Source organism: Pan paniscus, chromosome 8, assembly GCF_029289425.2.
Source record: "Pan paniscus chromosome 8, NHGRI_mPanPan1-v2.0_pri, whole genome shotgun sequence".
NCBI lineage: Eukaryota > Metazoa > Chordata > Mammalia > Primates > Hominidae > Pan > Pan paniscus.
In genome coordinates, this window is record NC_073257.2 from 146,673,391 (window position 1) to 146,694,179 (window position 20,789).

At 37.4% G+C, this 20,789-nt stretch overlaps 1 protein-coding gene across 1 annotated transcript; it reads right to left on the reverse strand.

The window, feature by feature from the left end:
- Nucleotides 1-17,085: 17,085 nt before the first annotated feature.
- LOC117978512 (olfactory receptor 4K15-like) lies at nucleotides 17,086-18,024 on the reverse strand. The gene has a single exon (XM_034951286.1). The coding sequence runs from the start codon at nucleotides 18,022-18,024 to the stop codon at nucleotides 17,086-17,088; it is 939 nt and encodes a 312-aa protein (XP_034807177.1).
- Nucleotides 18,025-20,789: the final 2,765 nt, after the last annotated feature.

The window sequence follows — 20,789 nt, forward strand, 5'->3', positions numbered from 1 at the left end:
CTGTGCATGAGCCGAAGCAGGGTGAGGCATTGCCTCACTTAGGAAGTGCAAACGGTCAGGGAGTTCCCTTTCCTAGTCAAAGAAAGGGGTGACAGATGGCACCTGGAAAATCAGATCACTCCCACCCGAATACTGCGCTTTTCCAATGGGCTTAAAAAACGGCACAGCAGGAGATTATATCCCACACATGGCTCAGAGGGTCCTATGCCCACAGAGTCTCTCTGATTGCTAGCACAGTGGTCTGAGATCAAACTGCAAGGCAGCAGCAACGCTGGGGGAGGGGTGCCTGCCATTGCCTAGGTTTGCTTAGGTAAACAAAGCAGCCCAGCCAGGAAGCTCGAACTGGGTGGAGCCCACCACAGCTCAAGGAGGCCTGCCTGCCTCTGTAGGCTCCACCTCTGGGGGCAGGGCACAGACAAACAAAAGGCAGCAATAACCTCTGCAGACTTAAATGTCCCTGTCTGACAGCTTTGAAGACAGCAGTGGTTCTCCCAGCATGCAGCTGGAGATCTCAGAATGGGCAGACTGTCTCCTCAAGTGGGCCCCTGACCCATGACCCCCGAGCAGCGTAACTGGGAGGCACCCCCCAGTAGGGGCAGACTGACACCTCACATGGCCGGATACTCCTCTGAGACAAAACTTCCAGAAGAATGATCAGACAGCAGCATCCACGGTTCACAAAAATCCGCTGTTCTGCAGCCACTGCTGCTGATACCCAGGCAAACAGGGTCTGGAGTGGACCTCTAGCAAACTCCAACAGACCTGCAGCTGAGGGTCCTGTCTGTTAGAAGGAAAACTAACAAACAGAAAGGACATCCACACCAAAAACCCATCTGTACATCACCATCATCAAAGACCAAAAGTAGATAAAACCACAAAGATGGGGAAAAACAGAGCAGAAAAACTGGAAACTCTAAAAAGCAGAGCACCTCTCCTCCTCCAAATGAACGCAGTTCCTCACCAGCAATGGAACAAAGCTGGACGGAGAATGACTTTGACGAGTTGAGAGAAGAAGGCTTCAGACGATCAAAGTACTCTGAGCTACAGGAGGAAATGCAAACCAAAGGCAAAGAAGTTAAAAACTTTGAAAAAAATTTAGATGAATGTATAACTAGAAAAATCAATACAGAGAAGTGCTTAAAGGAGCTGATGGAGCTGAAAGCCAAGGCACGAGAACTACATGAAGAATGCGGAAGCCTCAGGAGCCGATGAGATCAACTGGAAGAAAGGGTATCAGTGATGGAAGATGAAATGAATGAAATGAAGCGAGAAGGGAAGTTTAGAGAAAAAAGAATAAAAAGAAATGAACAAAGCCTCCAAGAAATATGGGACTATGTGAAAAGATCAAATCTACGTCTGATTGGTGTACCTGAAAGCGATGGGGAGAATGGAACCAAGTTGGAAAACACTCTGCAGGATATTATCCAGGAGAAATTCCCCAATCTAGCAAGGCAGGCCAACATTCAGATTCAGGAAATACAGAGAACACCACAAATATACTCCTCGAGAAGAGCAACTCCAAGACACATAATTGTCAGATTCACCAAAGTTGAAATGAAGGAAAAAATGTTAAGGGCAGCCAGAGAGAAAGGTCGGATTACCCACAAAGGGAAGCACATCAGACTAACAGCGGATCTCTCGGCAGAAACTCTACAAGCCAGAAGAAAGTGGGGGCCAATATTCACCACTCTTAAAGAAAAGAATTTTCAACCCAGAATTTCATATCCAGCCAAACTAAGCTTCATAAGTGAAGGAGAAATAAAATACTTTACAGAGAAGCAAATGCTGAGAGATTTTGTCACCACCAGGCCTGCCCTAAAAGAGCTCCTGAAGGAAGCACTAAAGATGGAAAGGAACAACCGGTACCAGCCACTGCAAAATCATGCCAAAATGTAAAGACCATCGAGACTAGGAAGAAACTGCATCAACTAATGAGCAGAATAACCAGCTAACATCATAAGGACAGGATCAAATTCACACATGACAATATTAACTTTAAATGTAAATGGACTAAATGCTCCAATTAGAAGACACAGACTGGCAAATTGGACAAAGAGTCAAGACCCATCAGTGTGCTGTATTCAGGAAACCCATCTCACATGCAGAGACACACATAAGCTCAAAATAAAAGGATGGAGGAAGATCTACCAAGCAAATGGAAAACAAAAAAAGGCAGGGGTTGCAATCCTAGTCTCTGATAAAACAGACTTTAAACCAACAAAGATCAAAAGAGACAAAGAAGGCCATTACATAATGGTAAAGGGATCAATTCAACAAGAAGAGCTAACTATCCTAAATATATATGCACCCAATACAGGAGCACCCAGATTCATAAAGGAAGTCCTGAGTGACCTACAAAGAAACTTAGACTCCCACACAATAATAATGGGAGACTTTAACACCCCACTGTCAACATTAGACAGATCAATGAGACACAAAGTTAGCAAGGATACCCAGGAATTGAACTCAGCTCTGCACCAAGTGGACCTAATGGACATCTACAGAACTCTCCACCGCAAATCAACAGAATATACATTTTTTTCAGCACCACACCACACCTATTCCGAAATTAAGCACAGAGTCGGAAGTAAAGCTCTCCTCAGCAAATGTAAAAGAACAGAAATTATAATAAACTGTCTCTCAGACCACAGTGCAATCAAACAAGAACTCAGGATTAAGAATCTCACTCAAAACCGCTCAACTACATGGAAACTGAACAACCTGCTCCCGAATGACTACTGGGTGCGTAACTAAATGAAGGCAGAAATAAAGATGTTCTTGGAAACTAATGAGAACAAAGACACAACATACCAGACACATTCAAAGCAGTGTGTAGAGGGAAATTTATAGCACAAAATGCCCACAAGAGAAAGCAGGAAAGATCCAAAATTGACACCCTAACATCATAATTAAAAGAACTAGAAAGGAAAGAGCAAACACATTCAAAAGCTAGCAGAAGGCAAGAAATAACTAAAATCAGAGCAGAACTGAAGGAAATAGAGACACAAAAAACCCTTCAAAAATTAATGAATCCAGGAGCTGGTTTTTTGAAAGGATCAACAAAATTAATAGACTGCTAGCAAGACTAATAAAGAAAAAAAGAGAGAAGAATCAAATAGATGCAATAAAAAATGATAAAGGGGATATCACCACTGATCCCACAGCAATACAAACTACCATCAGAGAATACTACAAACACCTCTATGCAAATAAACTAGAAAATCTAGAAGAAATGGATAAATTCCTCGACACATACACCCTCCCAAGACTAAACCAGGAAGAAGTTGAATCTGAATAGACCAATAACAGGATCTGAAATTGTGGCAATAATCAATAGCTTACCAACCAAAAAGAGTCCAGGACCAGATGGATTCACAGCCGAATTCTACCAGAGGTACACCGAGGAGCTGGTACCATTCCTTCTGAAACTATTCCAATCAATAGAAAAAGAGGGAATCCTCCCTAACTCATTTTATGAGGCCAGCATCATCCTGATACCAAAGCCGGGCAGAGACACAACCAAAAAAGAGAATTTTAGACCAATATCCTTGATGAACATTGATGCAAAAATCCTCAATAAACTACTGGCAAACCAAATCCAGCAGCACATCAAAAAGCTTATCCACCATGATCCAGTGGGCTTCATCCCTGGGATGCAAGGCTGGTTCAATATACACAAATCAGTAAATGTAATCCAGCATATAAACAGAACCAAAGACAAAAACCACATGTTTATCTCAACAGATGCAGAAAAGGCCTATGACAAAATTCAACAACCCTTCATGCTAAAAACTGTCAATAAATTAGGTATTGATGGGACGTATCTCAAAATAATAAGAGTTATCTATGACAAACCCACAGCCAATATCATACTGAATGGGCAAAAACTGGAAGCATTCTCTTTGAAAACTGGCACAAGACAGGAATGCCCTCTCTCACCACTCCTATTCAACATAGTGTTGGAAGTTCTGGCCAGGGCAATTAGGCAGGAGAAGGAAATAAAGGGTATTCAGTTAGGAAAAGAGGAAGTCAAATTGTCCCTGTTTGCAGACGACATGAATGTATATCTAGAAAACCCCATTGTCTCAGCCCAAAATCTCCTTAAGCTGATAAGCAACTTCAGCAAAGTCTCAGGATACAAAATCAATGTACAAAAATCACAAGCATTCTTATACACCAATAACAGACAAACAGAGAGCCAAATCATGAGTGAACTCCCATTCACAATTGCTTCAAAGAGAATCAAATACCTAGGAATCCAACTTACAAGGGATGTGAAGGACCTCTTTAAGGAGAACTACAAACCACTGCTCAATGAAATAAAAGAGGATACAAAGAAATGGAAGAACATTCCATGCTCATGGGTAGGAAGAATCAATATCATGAAAATGGCCATACTGCCCAAGGTAATTTATAGATTCAATGCCATCCCCATCAAGCTACCAATGACTTTCTTCACAGAATTGGAAAAAACTACTTTAAAGTTCATATGGAACCACAAAAGAGCCCGCATCGCCAAGTCAATCCTAAGCCAAAAGAACAAAGCTGGAGGCATCACGCTACCTGACTTCAAACTATACTACAAGGCTACAGTAACCAAAACAGCATGGTACTGGTACCAAAACAGAGATATAGATCAATGGAATGGAACAGAGCCCTCAGAAATGATGCCGCATATCTACAACTATCTGATCTTTGACAAACCTGAGAAAAACAAGCAATGGGGAAAGGATTCCCTATTTAATAAATGGTGCTGGGAAAACTGGCTAGCCATATGTAGAAAGCTGAAACTGGATCCCTTCCTTACACCTTATACAAAAATTAATTCAAGATGGATTAAAGACTTACATGTTATACCTAAAACCATAAAAACCCTAGAAGAAAACCTAGGCATTACCATTCAGGACATAGGCATGGGCAAGGACTTCATGTCCAAAACACCAAAAGCAATGGCAACAAAAGCCAGAATTGACAAATGGGATCTAATTAAACTAAACAGCTTCTGCACAGCAAAAGAAACTACCATCAGAGTGAAGAGGCAACCTACAAAATGGGAGAAAAATTTCACAACCTACTCATCTGACAAAGGGCTAATATCCAGAATCTACAATGAACTCAAACAAATTTACAAGAAAAAAACAAACAACCCCATCAAAAAGTGGGCGAAGGACATGAACAGACACTTCTCAAAAGAAGACATTTATGCAGCCAAAAAACACGTGAAAAAATGCTCACCATCACTGGCCATCAGAGAAATCCAAATCAAAACCACAATGAGATACCATCTCACTCCAGTTAGAATGGCAATTATTAAAAAGTCAGGAAACAACAGGTGCTAGAGAGGATGTGGCGAAATAGGAACACTTTTACACTGTTGGTAGGACTGTAAACTAGTTCAACCACTGTGGAAGACAGTGTGGCGATTCCTCAGGGATCTAGAACTAGAAATACCATTTGACCCAGCCATCCCATTACTGGGTATATACCCAAAGGACTATAAATCATGCTGCTATAAAGACACATGCACACGTATGTTTATTGCGGCATTATTCACAATAGCAAAGACTTGGAACCAACCCAAATGTCCAACAATGATAGACTGGATTAAGAAAATGTGGCACATATACACCATGGAATACTATGCAGCCATAAAAAATGATGAGTTCATGTCCTTTGTAGGGACATGGATGAAATTGGAAATCGTCATTCTCAGTAAACTATCACAAGGACAAAAATACCAAACACCGCATGTTCTCACTCATAGGTGGGAATTGAACAATGAGAACACATGGACACAGGAAGGGGAACATCACACTCTGGGGCCTGTTGTGGGGTGGGGGGTGGGGGAGGGATAGCATTAGGAGATATACCTAATGCTAAATGACAAGTTAATGGGTGCAGCACACCCACATGGCACATGTATACATATGTAACTAACCTGCACATTGTTCACATGTACCCTAAAATGTAAAGTATAATAATAATAATAATAATGAAGAATTAGATACATATTAGAAAATGTAGTGTATGAAAAAGAAAGCATTATAATTATGTAGGAAAATGAAGGATTTTTAAGACGTGATAGGATTCAATAGTTGTTCAACATGTTATTCAACATTGAAAACAGATTTGTTAATGTGTTAGCATAATCTTACAGCAAAATAAGTTCTAGATGTTAAGAAAGCTTAAATATAAAAGTATGATTATAAAATTTTAATAAAATACTTATAAATTAACTTTTAAAATTGGAGATTAAGAAGGCCTTTTAAGTTTAGTCCAAATTTAGAAACTAGGTTCCATTTTTATAGTACTTCATGAACAGAACACGATTAAACCTGCCTGTTGCTGTAGGATTGGGAAGCAGTGCTTCTCAGTCTCAGCTGATGAGAATGTGAAGTGTGCTGTCTTTCCAGAGAGCAAAAGAGTAATAGAAGTAAACAGTCTTTTAACTGACATAGCAATCTAATCTCATGGAATTAATTGTAAGAAAATAAGCAGACAAATGGAAAAAAAGTATTTGTAAAGTCAGTTTACTTTGATTATGAGTATTCTCTATCATTGTAAATGGAAACATTTTTCAAAAATGAGGGACTGATGAGGTAAGTAAATGGATAAATTCATACAATGTAGGCTTTACTAATGATTTTTAAGTCCATGTTAATTAGGATGGAAAGAACATCAATAAATCAAAGAAATAGTTATACAGTATAAATTTTTTATGTTAAGGGGATCAAATATCCTTTTGTATGAGCAAATATTCAACATTTACTCTAAATTTCTGTAGGTAGTGGGATTTTAAATAATTTTATGTATGTTTTTCCCCAACTTGATTTAATCTACTTTACAAGTATCATTTATTGTATTTCAAATTTAAAAACGAGATGTATCAAACTTGATGGAGGGAAAAGGAAAATTTATATAGATGCAACTTCCAATACACAGTATAATGCAATGTGACAGAGCACTGGGGCCAACTGTTTGTGTTTGCATCATCAGATCCTCCATTTACTAGCTGCGTTCTAGGGTGAGTTACTGACCTGCATGGTGCCTCTGTTTCTTCATCTGTAACAGATACTAAGAGTTACTGCCTCACATAGCTGTTTTGAGGATTAAATGAGGTGAAACAAGGATCATCAGAAAGTGCTCTGGCATACAGTAAATGCTAAATATGTGTTATCTATTATTATAATTTTGATGATATTCAGGAAAGAGACCTAGAGTTTTTCAGATTGGGAGCAGTGATTGAATTCCTCTGGCAAAAATAAAGCCAGTATGCTTTTTCTTATGTAAGTAGGAATGGAATAACCAGTACACAGACATTATTTTTATGATCCTAATCTTCAGAGAGAAAAGAGATAGAAGATTCAAAGTCCTTCACATACCACTTTCACAAAAATACAAGTACTTTTGAAGAATATTCTGTGGTCATCTTGTAATACAATTTTAACTGTAAGAATAAGACCAGAAGAATGTAAGAAACTTGGGTGAAAATTATTCAAATAAGTGAGCTAACAAAATATAATGGAGAAAGTAAAAGAAGTAGGCTGTGGGGAGCAAAAACGGGGGAATAATAGCACTTTGGGAGGCCGAGGCGTGTGGAACACCTGAGGTAGGTCAGGAGTTCGAGACCAGCCTGGCCAACATGGCAAAATCCCGTCTCTACTAAAAATACAAAAATTAGCTGGGTATGGTGGCAGATGCCTGTAATCCCAGCTACTTGGGAGGCTGAGGCAGGGGAATCGCTCGAACCTGGGAGGCAGAGGTTGCAGTGAGCCAAGATCGCACCACTGCACTCCAGCCTGCACAACAAGAGTGAAACCTCATCTCAAAATATTAATAAAAAAGCGGGTGGGGGGATAATTATGCAACCTGATGCTGGAGAATTAAAGAGTGGGCATCCTACCTACCGGTACAGGAGTTGGTTTCATCCTCAGCAGCTTCACAGGATAAGAAACACAGACAGATTTACTTCTTTTTAGATTTGTCGTTACATCTCAAGACACATAGTTATAAATAGCTCTTATCTTTAGGAATGAAACAAATTAGCAGGACTGGGAATAATGAACGGTGTTCATTCTGCTATTGGCTTTGTGTAGATATTAGGTCTTTCACGCACATTGTTTTTCCCAAGGGTTAAGAACCATGACATGCAGAACAGAGTAATAGAAAAATTGAACAATTCTGTGTGATGAGCAGTAATTATGTGACTCTGACAATATTTTTTTAAATTTGGGAATAATAGTTAAACATTGAATTATTGAAAGTTGTTAACATCACTCATTCTATCTGTTTGGTATCAATATCAGGTTAAAGATCAACTACCACCTTTATGGACCCTTAACTGCTCCCCCCATTTAGAATTTTGAGAAATCATGAATTCGCATTTGAAAAATACAGGAGTGTTGACAATAGAGTGCATATAAACTCAAAAATTTCACTTGGAATTTAATTACCAAAATCATTTCATATGAAATTCTGGAGCCAAAAAGTTTTTGTTTTATGGAAACAAGGCAATGTATGTTCATGAGTTAAGTATACTTAAATGGTGTTCTTCACAGTCTTCCAAAACTACTTAGTAAACCTCAGGGTAACTTACCTTGGGCTTCATTGCAAGATTTCTTTTACTTTCATCCATGCAGGTATTGCTTTGGATCTTTTTGGTGAAGAAATGATTCACGTTCTGTCTAAAGGAAAGAAGCTATTTAATTAGCATTGATTTGTTTTCTGGTGACATCTGCTTCCAGGGTATCAGTCCTTTTTGGCCATAATGACAAAGCTTTTTATGGCAAATATATTGGTCAACCCTATTTTCATAAGGTAGGAAATAGCAGATTACAAAATAAGGAGAGTATAATGACTGTGAGAAAAATAAGAATATAGTATAGCAGGTCCATGAATAACATCATTTCATTCAACATTGTTTCGTTATAATGTTGTTGAGAAAAAAGCTGATTCCTGGACAGAGCCACTGTGTGTGTGGAGTTTGGATGGTCTTCATTTAGAAGTTAGATGTTTTGTACCAAAACTATGCCACATGATTTTAACTCTTGTTTATATCCATTTATCTATGGTAAAATCGATTTCATTATGGGTCATTTCACTTAAAGTTGCAGTTTCCAAGAAACTTCTGACATTACAGACTTACTGTACAGTGTATAAAGTGTGAATTGTGTATAAGAGGAAAAAAATCAAGACAAAAAATAGGCAGAAACAACATATGAGAGCTAGGGTATATTTTTTATTTGTGAAATTGAGACCACAAATATTTATTGTTTAGCCAGATCTAAACATAGGGTAGGAGTGGAATAGGTTCATATTAAGGAATTAAAGACACAGCCTCTATTGACTGCATATTTCTCTTCCTTGTGATAGTAATCCAAATTATAAGAAAGAGGCAATGTGAATACATAATTCTGTGATTTATTGTTATCTCTACTGAGTTGACCAAAGTCAGCAGGAGTGACGTTGCTGGAAAAAGGGGTCCCAATCCAGACCCCATGAGATGGTTCTTGGATCTTCTGCAGGAAGGAATTCAAAGCGAGTTGCAGAGTCCAGTGGGAAAAGGTAGTTTATTGAAACCTACTCAGATGCACAATAGGGTGTCCTCAGAAAGCAAGAGGAGGAATGCCTCTTCTTTGTTTTAAACTGTTCTTAAATAGGGGTCTTACCTATATAAAAAAATAAGTTATGTCTCCATGCGGGTGGGCTGACAGCGTGACAAAATTTAGTACTTTGTTGATTTAAAGCAAGTTATTTTTGGCATTTTAGGGCATAAGTACATGAAAGCATTAATATATCTTCAAAGCATATATTGTTATGCGATATTGAGACACCTGAACATTCTGCTGTCATAAGAGTTTGTCCTCACAGGCATCACTAAATTTTTGCCTTAGCCATAAACATCTTGTGACCATGGGTCATGACTGCAAGAAATGTGCCTTGCTATTTTTCAGATGGAGTTGGCTTGAAAATGGTGTCACCCTGCTCTTCTATGCTCCTGTTTCCCTAAGAGTGATCTGTTTTATTTGGCTGATAGTTTAGAAATCTGAAAGTTTGGATTTATATATTAATATTGCATAAATATTAAATAAAATATTTGATTACTTTTTTCTCGAAGAAATACTTTTTACCCTCACAGCCTTTGTTGCAAGCTTAATGAATATTTTCTTCTTCATAAGCATAGTATTACAACTTCAGCTCTCCCCATCCTTCCAACAACTACTAAGCATAAATTTTATCCCCATTTTCCTTTGCATACATGTTACACTTTCTTCAATGCTTAATAACCTCTAAACATCTGGTACCGCTTTCAGTATTTTGATCACAAATACTTTTGTGTTCAAGCCATGCATTAGTGTCAGTTCAGGTATTCTGTGATTCAGCAACCATGGCAGAATTTTAAGATCTTTCCTCTGGGAAATATCTGTGAAGGAAAATGCTAAAGGGAAAATGAGGATGGAGAAAGGGATCAGTAGTAGGCAGAGAAAGTCTTCATAACAAAATGCCAGTGTAGCTTGGTGAAAGAAGAGGGGAAAGGAAGAAGAGTTGGGTGGAGTGCAGCTCTGAAAGTCTCTACCAGGTTGATGGGAGTTCCATGGCAAAAATTTCCCCTTTGAGGAATTCCGCATTGGGTAGGAATTGCCTGGCTCTTGCACAGCCACTGTTGTCGATTATTGAGTCGGAACAGTCTGGCGACAATGTGGCTTGAGTAAATACTGCTGTGGAAATTAAAACAGCAAAAAGTAGCTGTCAGCCAACGACACTCCTCAAAGCAAGTTCTACCTTGAAAGGAGGTATGGGTGGGGGCACTACTATGGCCAAGTGCAGTTTTAGCTATGCCCTTCCTATTATACTGTGGACTGCGTTCCATCTTTACTTAACTGGCCAGGCCTTCTAATAAAAGAAAATATTAGTGTTGTAAGGAAGCATGTTCCAATCTTAGTAGGGGAAAGTTTCCAGCATTGTATCATTAACTATAACTTGTGCTGGTGATATTTGGTAAATTCCTTTATCAGATTGAGTGATTTTTTTCTATGCTTACATTTCTAAGAATTTTATCATGAAAGTGTGTTCAATTTTATCACATGCTTTTTCTGTATATATTGAGATATTTATATGATTTCTCCTTTTACTTAATCTGGTGATTGATTTCCAATTGTTAATTCAACCTTGCACTTAATTTTTCATAATATATTATTATATACTGTTTCAGTTTTGTTACTGTTTATTATTTTTGTATCTATGTTCATGAGAGTGAATGGCCCATACTTTATCTTTCTTATATCTTTGTCTGGCTTTCATGTTGAATCTATGCTAACTTTATAAGTGAAAAGGCAAAAAGAGTTAACAGCTGGTTTAAAACCCATTCTCCCTAATTCATGGATATCCTGCCAGAAAGAAAAATATAGAAGGCTAGATAGAAATGACCTAGTCAAACCCCTTGCAAACATGATAATTGGGCTTCCTGATGGTATTTGCTATTAAAAATAGGTGAAGCGTCTTCATCTGTGGAATTCTTTTAGCAAGAAACTATCTAGTTTAGCAGGAAACTACCTAGTTTGCTACTGCTAAATCAGCCTGGAAGTTATGACTTTATTGGGTAGAGGCAGCTGGAAAGTATCAGTGTTATCTACATAATTATCAGAGTAAAAGTTGAAGATGTGTCATGATCAAGTCAAGTTCCCTTTCTGAAAGTAATGTCATTATGCATCCTTGTAGTCCAGTCTTCATTTGTTGTATCTGGCTCAGGGTGCCTCCTAAAATAGTGTGAACAAACCTAGGAAATCATGTTGATGGTCTCGGAATTCTCCCTGCTTCATCTGTGTCTTGCAGCTGACTGTAGCCTTTGAATTTTTTTTTTTTTTTTTTTTTGAGTTGGAATCTCACCCAGGCTGGAGTGTGGTGGCATGATCTTGGCTCACTGCAACCTCTGCCTACCTGGTTCAAGCAATTCTCCTGCCTCAGCCTCCTGAGTAGCTGGGATTACAGGTGCCCACCACCACGCCCAGCTAATTTTTGTATTTTTGTAGAGATGGGGTTTCACCATGTTGGCCAGGCTGGTCTCGAACTCCTGATATCAGGTGATCCACTTGCCTCGGCCTCCCAAAATGCTGGGATTACAGGTGTGAGCCACCGCGCCTGGCTGTCTTTGAATTATTAATAAAGTTTGGATATTGGATGATATTCCTGACAATTCTGTTACTTCAGCCCCCTAAAGAAGCGGTTTTTCTTCTTCTCAAGTTGAGTTAATGTAAAATAATTTGTTTCTTTCTTAAATATTTCAAAGTATTCACAAGTGAAGGCATTTAGACCTGTAGGGTTTTTTTTTGTTTGTTTTGTTTTTGTTTTGTCTTGTTTTGTTTTGTTTTGTGGAATGTTTTATTGGTCAGGTACAGTTAGCAAAGAAGAAACACATGTTATTTGAACAGACAGAATTTAGTATAAGAATTAACCTGGTATATAGGTGTTAATTGGGTGTCTGAAAGTATAAAAGGAGAACTCTACATTATCAGGGAAGTAACAACTATAGGAAGAAACTACCAGCCCTAGGGCTGAGGGAATAAAAGGGAAGACATTGGGATTATTGAAATTTCTCTAATGGGTAAGGGGATCCTATGGAGCTGAAACTCAGGCCTCTTGGAAAGAGTGGATCTTGGCTACTAGTTGTTTCTGTGAACTCAGAGAAGAAGCACCACAGGTCTGTGACCCTGAAATTTGAAGACAGGGTGACAGCATGCTGGTGCCGTTATCTCCGAGAGAGCATGATGAGAGTAGTTCTGCAGCTGCAGGAAAAACTATAGCCTGGATTAAGCTCTTGCCATGGGGACAAACTATTTTTGTAAATGGTAGGCACAGCAAGCCGACTCAAACAGGAAGGAGCAAACCCCTCCCTCCTGCTTTAACCTCACAGTCTCCTTGTAGCATGCCTTATTGTCAAAGCATGACATGGAGTCAGATGGGAAACAAGTACATGGTTTGCGGAGTCCCAGCATCAGAAAGTTGACCAAAGAAGAGTGATTTTTGAGCTAGATACAATAATAATTGGTACAGCAACTGTTTTAATTGTAATTGTAATTTGTTTAATAGATATAGGAGCATTAAGATATTCTTGCTTTATTAGCTAGCCTTTTGGTAGTTATTTTCTTATTTTGTATTTAATAAAAAATATTAACATTAATTACAAATTTTGGCATGGAATTTGTATAAAATGTCATATTGCAATATTTTTAAAGACTGTAGCATCCATAGAGTGGTATTCTTATTCTTGGCTTTGGTTATTTGTCTCTGTCTTCTTTCCTTCTTGATCAGTCTTGAAAATGTAGTATCAATTTTGTCAGTCTTTTGAAATAATCATTTTTGGTTTTTTGATTTTTTAAATTTTAAAATAAAAATAATTTATGCTTTTATTATTTATTTTTTCTACTTTTTGTAGGTTAACTTTCTTGGAATGGATATTTGGGTTATTGATACACATCTTTTCTTTTAAAAAATATATGCATATATAATAATGCCCCTGCACGTATGACTGCAGCAACACACCATAAATACTATATTTATTGTATTTTCATTATTCAGTTCAAATTTTAAAAATTCCATTGTGATTCTTTTTGAAAAATGAATTACTTAGAAATAAATTGTGTTCAAAAACAGCCAAGCCAAAAGCAAAATCAGAAATGCAATTTCATTCACATTTACCACAAAAATAATAAAATACCTAAGAATACAGCTAACCAGTAAGGCAAAAGAGCTTCACCATGAGAATTACAAAACACTGCTCAAAAAAATCAGAGATGACACAAACAAATGGAAAAATATTTCATGCTTATGGATAAGAAGAATCAATATTATTAAAATGGCCATACTCTCCAAAGAAATTTACAGATTTAATGGTACTCCTATCAAGCTACTGATGACATTCTTCACAGAATTAGAAAAAACAACTTTTTTTTTTTTTGAGACTGAGTCTTGCTCTGTTGCCCAGGCTGGAGTACAGTGGTGTGGTCTCAGTTCACTGCAAACTCTGCCTCCCAGGTTCATGCCATTCTCCTGCCTCAGCCTCCCAAGTAGCTGGGACTACAGGTGCCCACCACCACACCCAGCTAATTTTTTTGTACTTTTAGAAGAGACAGGGTTTCACCATGTTAGCCAGGATGGTCTCAATCTCCTGACCTCATGATCCACCTGCCTCAGCCTCCCAAAGTGCTGGGATTACAGGCATGAGCCACCATGCCCGGCCTAGAAAAAACAATTTTAAAACTCAAATGGAACCAAAAAAGCACCCAAATAGCCAAGGCAATCCTAGGCAAAAAGAACAAAGCTGGAGGCATCATGTTACCCAACTTCAAACTATACTACAGGGCTACAGTACTCAAAACAGCATGGTATTTGTACAAAAACAGGCACACAGACCAATGGAACAGAATAGAGAGTCCAGAAATAAGGCTGCACACATAACTATTGAGTACTAAGCTGAGTATTTGGAAGATGAAATAATCTATTTTTAAAATATCTTTGTTAGATCAGTTATATTGTCATCATGAGCCCTTTAATTTATTGGCACAGAGATAATTAGTTTGTCATTATTAACTTGTTAGGTATTTGTATAGATATGAGAATGAAAAAGTTATGATGTTCCACAGTGCATGGAATAAATTAGAAATTAAGATATTATAAATATGTGTAGATATAATTTTATCCAGCAAAGGATACATATCATCTAAAGGTATATAATATGCTTTATTATACAAGCTATTTTAAAATATCATGTTATGTTGACATAATTGTCCTTGCCCATTCTAACCCTAAAATGAAACAAACTATATGCATGTTTCTTCTCTCTATATTTTACTATTTATATGTATCAAATGTATTATATATATGTGTTTATATATAAAAATACACATACGTGTATTTTTAGGAGAGGGATGTCAGGCGAGGTATCCTTACAAAGCGGACTGTTTATTCGGTATATAGCCCAGAACTACATAGCTTATCTGAACTTTGCAGTGAATGAATGGATAGTTGTGTTGTGTTGCTTTTATTGATGGTTTCTCCTTGGCTTTCTTCTCATCAGTATAAATTTCTTTATTTTTGAAACAATAAATCCTTCTTCTCCACACTCACAGCTATCTTATCTTATTTCTTATGGTAAAGTAAAACTACAATTATAAAAATCATTTCTTTACTGAGATAATAATGTTTCAAAGGATTGCAACTCTTCACTCTGTGTGTTCAAGGGAAACTACATTTACAGTAACAATTAAGACTTGAAAACTCATGTTTTCTTTTCTTGTAAATTTGTTTAAGTTCCTTATAGATGCTGGATATTAGACCTTTGTTGGATGCATAGTTTGCAAAAATTTTCTCCCATTCTTTAGGTTGTCTGTTTACTCTGTTGATAGTTTCTTTTGCTGTGCAGAAGCTCTTTAGTTTAATTAGATCCCATTTGTCAATTTTTGCTTTTGTTGCAATTGGTTTTGGTGTCTTCATTATGAAATCTTTGGCTGTGCCTATGTCCTGAATGGTATGGCCTAGGACACGAACATGTCTTTTCAAAAGAAGACATACATGTGGCCAACAATCATATGAAAAAAAGGTAGACATCACTAATCATTAGAAAAATGTAAATCAAAACCAGAATGAGACACCATCTCACACCGGTCAGAATGGCTATTATTAAAAGGTCAAAAAACAATAGATGCTGGCAAGGTTGCGGAGTAAAAAGAGCACTTACATACTATTGGTGGGAGTGTGGCAAGGTTGTGGAGTAAAAGGAGCACTTACTTACTATTGTTGGGAGTGTGGCAAGGTTGTGGAGTAAAAGGAGCACTTACATACTATTGGTGGGAGTGTGGCAAGGTTGTGGAGTAAAAGGAGCACTTACTTACTATTGGTGGGAGTGTGGCAAGGTTGTGGAGTAAAAGGAGCACTTACATACTATTGGTGGGAGTGTAAATTAGTTCAACCATTGTGGAAGACAATGTGATGATTTTTCAAAAACACGAAGACAAAACCACCATTTCACCCAGCAATCCCATTACTAGATATATACCCAAAGGAATATAAATTATTCTATTATAAAGATACAGGCACGTGCATGTTCACTGAAGCACCATTCACAATAGCAAAGACATCGAATCAACCTAAATGCCCATCTATGATAGACAGGATAAAAAAATGTGGTACATTTACACCATGGAATCCTCTGCAGTCATAAAAAAGAATGAGATCATGTCCTTTTTCAGGAACATGGGTGGAGCTGGAGGCTATTATCCTTAGCAAACTAATGTAGGTTCAGATAACCAAATACTACAAGTTCTCACTTACAAGTGGGAAGTAAATGATGAGAACACATAGACACATAGAGGTGAACAACAGACACTGGGGCCTACTGAAGGGTGGAGGATAGGAGGAGATAGAGAAACAGGAAAATAACTAATGGATACTAGGTTAAATACCTAGGTGATAAAATAGTCTGTACAACAAACCCCATGACACAAGTTTACCTATGGAACAAACCTACACAGGTACCCCTGAACTTAAAAGTTAAAGACTTGAAAACTTAAAGGGATTGTGTCATGAAGGATGGGGCAATAATACTATGGTTTGATCCATTTATCATTTTGTTTTCTAAGTAGATGCAGACCACTCAAATATCATCAGCACCCTCTCTAGCTAAGTTAGAATTAGGATGATATATCATGTATTTTTAAAAACAGGAATAGTGATAACTAGCTCAAAGTGGTTTTGTAAGTAATGCATAATCTAGGTAAAAAGCTTTGCACAGTATTGAAAACATAGGTACTGTTTAATGAATTATGGCAATTATTTTTACAATTATTGTCATTGCTATCATCTGATAATTTTTTAACATATACAAAGAAATATTTAGGCAGAATTATTATTTTGCCCAGCTGGTAAGAATCTAAATGTTAGGTTCATAAACATATTTTTATAATGGAAAAATCAAACATCTGGCCTACTAATAGCTTACAGATATGAATAAGTAGTAATATCCAAAGTTCAGTTTACAGTTCAAAATGCAGTCAAACTGGGGTGCACACAGTGAATTTTCTGATTACATATCTAAAAATTATCCCTTAAGTGCAAATGCTGATTTAACAGTCTCTTTATGGCATTCTTAATCTCTTTATTTCTCAGTGTGTAAATGGCTGGATTCAGGAGAGGTGTGATTACTGTGTAAAACACTGCAAGAAACTTGTCCACCCAAGTGATGCTGAGTGGCCACAGATAGATAAAGATGCAGGGTCCAAAAAACAGCAACACCACTGTGATGTGGGAAGTACAGGTAGAGAGTGCCTTCGATGCCCCATCTTTAGAGTGAAGGCGCAGACTTAATAAGATATAGGTATAGGAAATCAGCAAGAGAATGAAGCAACTTGTTGCCAAAGTCCCACTGTTGGCATTTATCACTGTTCCCAGAGTATGAGTATCCATGCAGGCTAGTTTGATCACCAAAGGTATATCACAGAAAAAGCTATCTACTACTCTAGATCCACAGAAGGGCAGATCCAAAATCACTGCCAGTTGACTCATGGCATGCACAAAGCCAATGATCCATGATATCAAAACTAGCCAGATGCACTTTTTTCTGTCCATGATGCTGGAGTAATGGAGTGGCTTGCAGATGGCCACATAACGGTCGTAGGCCATTGTCACGAGAAGCACCATCTCACCCCCTCCAAAGAAATGCACACAGAGGATCTGACTCATACAGCCTGCAAAGGAAATGGTCTTATTTTCCTTTAAAAAGTCTGTGGTTAATTTAGGAGTGGTTACTGAGGAAAGGCAACAGTCAACAAATGAGAGGTTGGCTAAGAGAAAGTACATGGGGGAATGGAGACGGAGATCAGTGATGATGAGTAGTACAACAGAGGTGTTACCCACAGCAGTCATCAGGTAGAGTACAGAAAATGGCAGAAAGAGGAGTGTCTGCAACTCCCTTGAATCACAAAGTCCCTGAAACATAAACTCAGACATGGCAGACTGGTTTGCTTCTTCCATTTAGTACAGTATGTTCTAATGGACCTAAAGAAAAAGAGATGAACTAAGAACTTCTAGAATAGAAATAACTTAATGTCAGGTACTAGTGAGCAGATCAATATGTTTCATGTACAAAACTGAAATCTTAGCATTGTGCTAAACTCAAAATTGAAAACAAATATTTCTTGAATTTAGACGTGTGTTCAGCCTTGTGACTAAGAAAGGGAACTAGCTGGGTGTAGAAGGGTAGGTCAAAAACTTTACACATTAAAAGTACAGCTCTTATAGGCATCAAAAATTTATTATCTGACTAAAAATATCAGTAGTAAATGCTCTTCATAAATAATTTCTTCAAGCTTTGAGTCTACCTCTCCTTCAGGGAATCAGAGAGACTTGTCTTCAGTGCATAGCTCTAAAATAAAGCTACTTGGAGGTTCTTTATTTTATTAGGGTGAAACCAGGGCACAAACTAAAGCTACGTTTATGATCAAAACACATATTTCTCAGAAATAAATTTATTTCTAAGTGCATATGTATGTGCACACTGAATTGAACCAGTCTATTACAAACCATAGGAAAAACTGTCTAACAAATAGTTTGAGAAATGACATTTATGTTCCAAAAAACACCTCAGGTGTTGACTATACATTTATAGCATTATGTACTTCCTCGCATTTTGAATTTCCCCATGAGAAGTTATGTCTGCGAAATTATATAGTTTTTGGCCTGAGTAATGCCACTTATTGTCATTCGTTGACTGGCCCTTGACTCTCACTGATAGGAGAGATTAATTTTTTAAGATCAGCTTAAATGATGGATATGTGAAAGCTACTTTTAGTCTTGACTGTCCTTCATGAGAGAAAATATAAAATATAAGTTCATGTGTATTTAAACTATCCATCTGTGATTTAAATTGACATCTGTGGAGATATTCATATTTTCCATAAGGCAGAAATCGAAGACCTTTTTGCCAATTAATTCCCCTATCCGTCCCTTCTTTCTTCTCTCTTTTCTTGGACCCTCTCTCCTTTCCTTCTTTTAACCTTTTTTCCTTTCTTCTTTTCTCCTTTTCTTTCTTCCTTTGTCATTTTTTATCTCCTTCTTTCTACTTTTTTCCTTGACCTTTTTCAGACTGTAAACTGGACAATTAAAATTGATTGATTAGCATATATTATGTATCACATGATATGTACACACATATTATGTCTGTGTTAAGTACTTTAAAAATATATTTCAATGCTCATAGCTTTGTCATTTTCCAGATGTGAAAGCTTGACATCTCCGAGTCATGAAGCTAGAAGGTAGCAAATCTCGAATATAGGCTGAGGTCTGTTTGACTCCAAAGCATCCAATATAACTTTCCTACTAGAAATGGCTTTCTGACAGGAATCCTGATTTTAAGAAGATTAAGAAAATTAACCAGATTTGCAAAATAAGGCATTTTGTTTTATGAAGAGGTAATCCAGATGAATAAATGTGAATGATCAATAAAAATAGGCAAGGTTATGTTTTTATTTAAACCATTTCAATGTCATTGATTGTTTTCAAATTGGACTGTACTTCACCCTGTTCATGTGAGTGACTGAGTTTTTCTGCATTTGTTATTTTTGTCAAATGAGAGAACAGCCAAAATCTCCCTCAAATTAAAAAATGTCAGGGTAAGTTGAATAGCCTGGATAAACCATTCTTTCCAAACTTGGGTGTTTGGGAATTTCCGAGATTGTAAAAAGACTGTGCTTTTAGTTGGTGTTTGAGACTGCTGTAAGAGTCCCAGACATTAGTTGGGAGAAAAAAAGCCTATAACATTTTCAGTAAGCACATAAACTAAATAACAGAATACTAAGATACATATGGTGGTATAAAAAATACTATAGAAAACAGAAAATAGTTTTAAATTAGTGGATGAGATGAAGTAAAAGTTCAAAAATCAGGTAGCTTGTGATATACTTACCCTCTAAGAATCACCTCTGAAAGAAGATCCTTCTAGACTGATAAGGCTTACTCAAGATTCTATCCTAAGTTTGAAATGAAGTCCAACTTGTTTTCTGCAGTGACCAGTGTGGGTGACAGTGCATCCACCTCAGTGTGGCATATATACACTGTAAAGAGTAGTCTCTGGGTTGGAAACTTTCCAACTCTGTGTTTTAGACAGAGCCAAGTGTTTGGGAAGACTTTTGCTGTCCTCAGGGATCCTTAGCTTCCAACTTGCCCTGAATTGAAGACATTGTGTAATACTGAACCCTTTTCAATGCTAGTTCAAGTTAGAACAGTTAAATACAACTAAAAATTTAAGATTAGAAAGTTTAATCTAAAGATAAAAGTGTTGGCCATGAGATGAAGACATTGGGATCCCTTATACATTGATGGTGGCACTGTAGAGTGGTACAGCAACTAGAGAAAACAGCGTGGAATTTCCTCGAAAAACTAAATATAGAACTACTCTATGACACAGTAATCCCACCACTGGATATACAGCCAAAGGAAATGAAATCAATATGTCGAAGACATATCTACACTCCCATGTTCATTGCAGAATTAGTCACAATAGCCAAGATATGAAAACTACCCAAGTGTCCATGGACAGATGAATCAATTAGAAATGTGGTATATACATACAATGGGATATTTTTCCACCTTAAGAAGAAAGGAAATGCTGCCATTTGCAAGAACATGGATGAACCTTAAGGTCATTATACAGCGTGAAATGAGCCAGTCATAGTAAGACAAATACTGCATGATTCTACCTATATGAGATATCTAAAATAGTAAAACTCACAGAAGCAGAG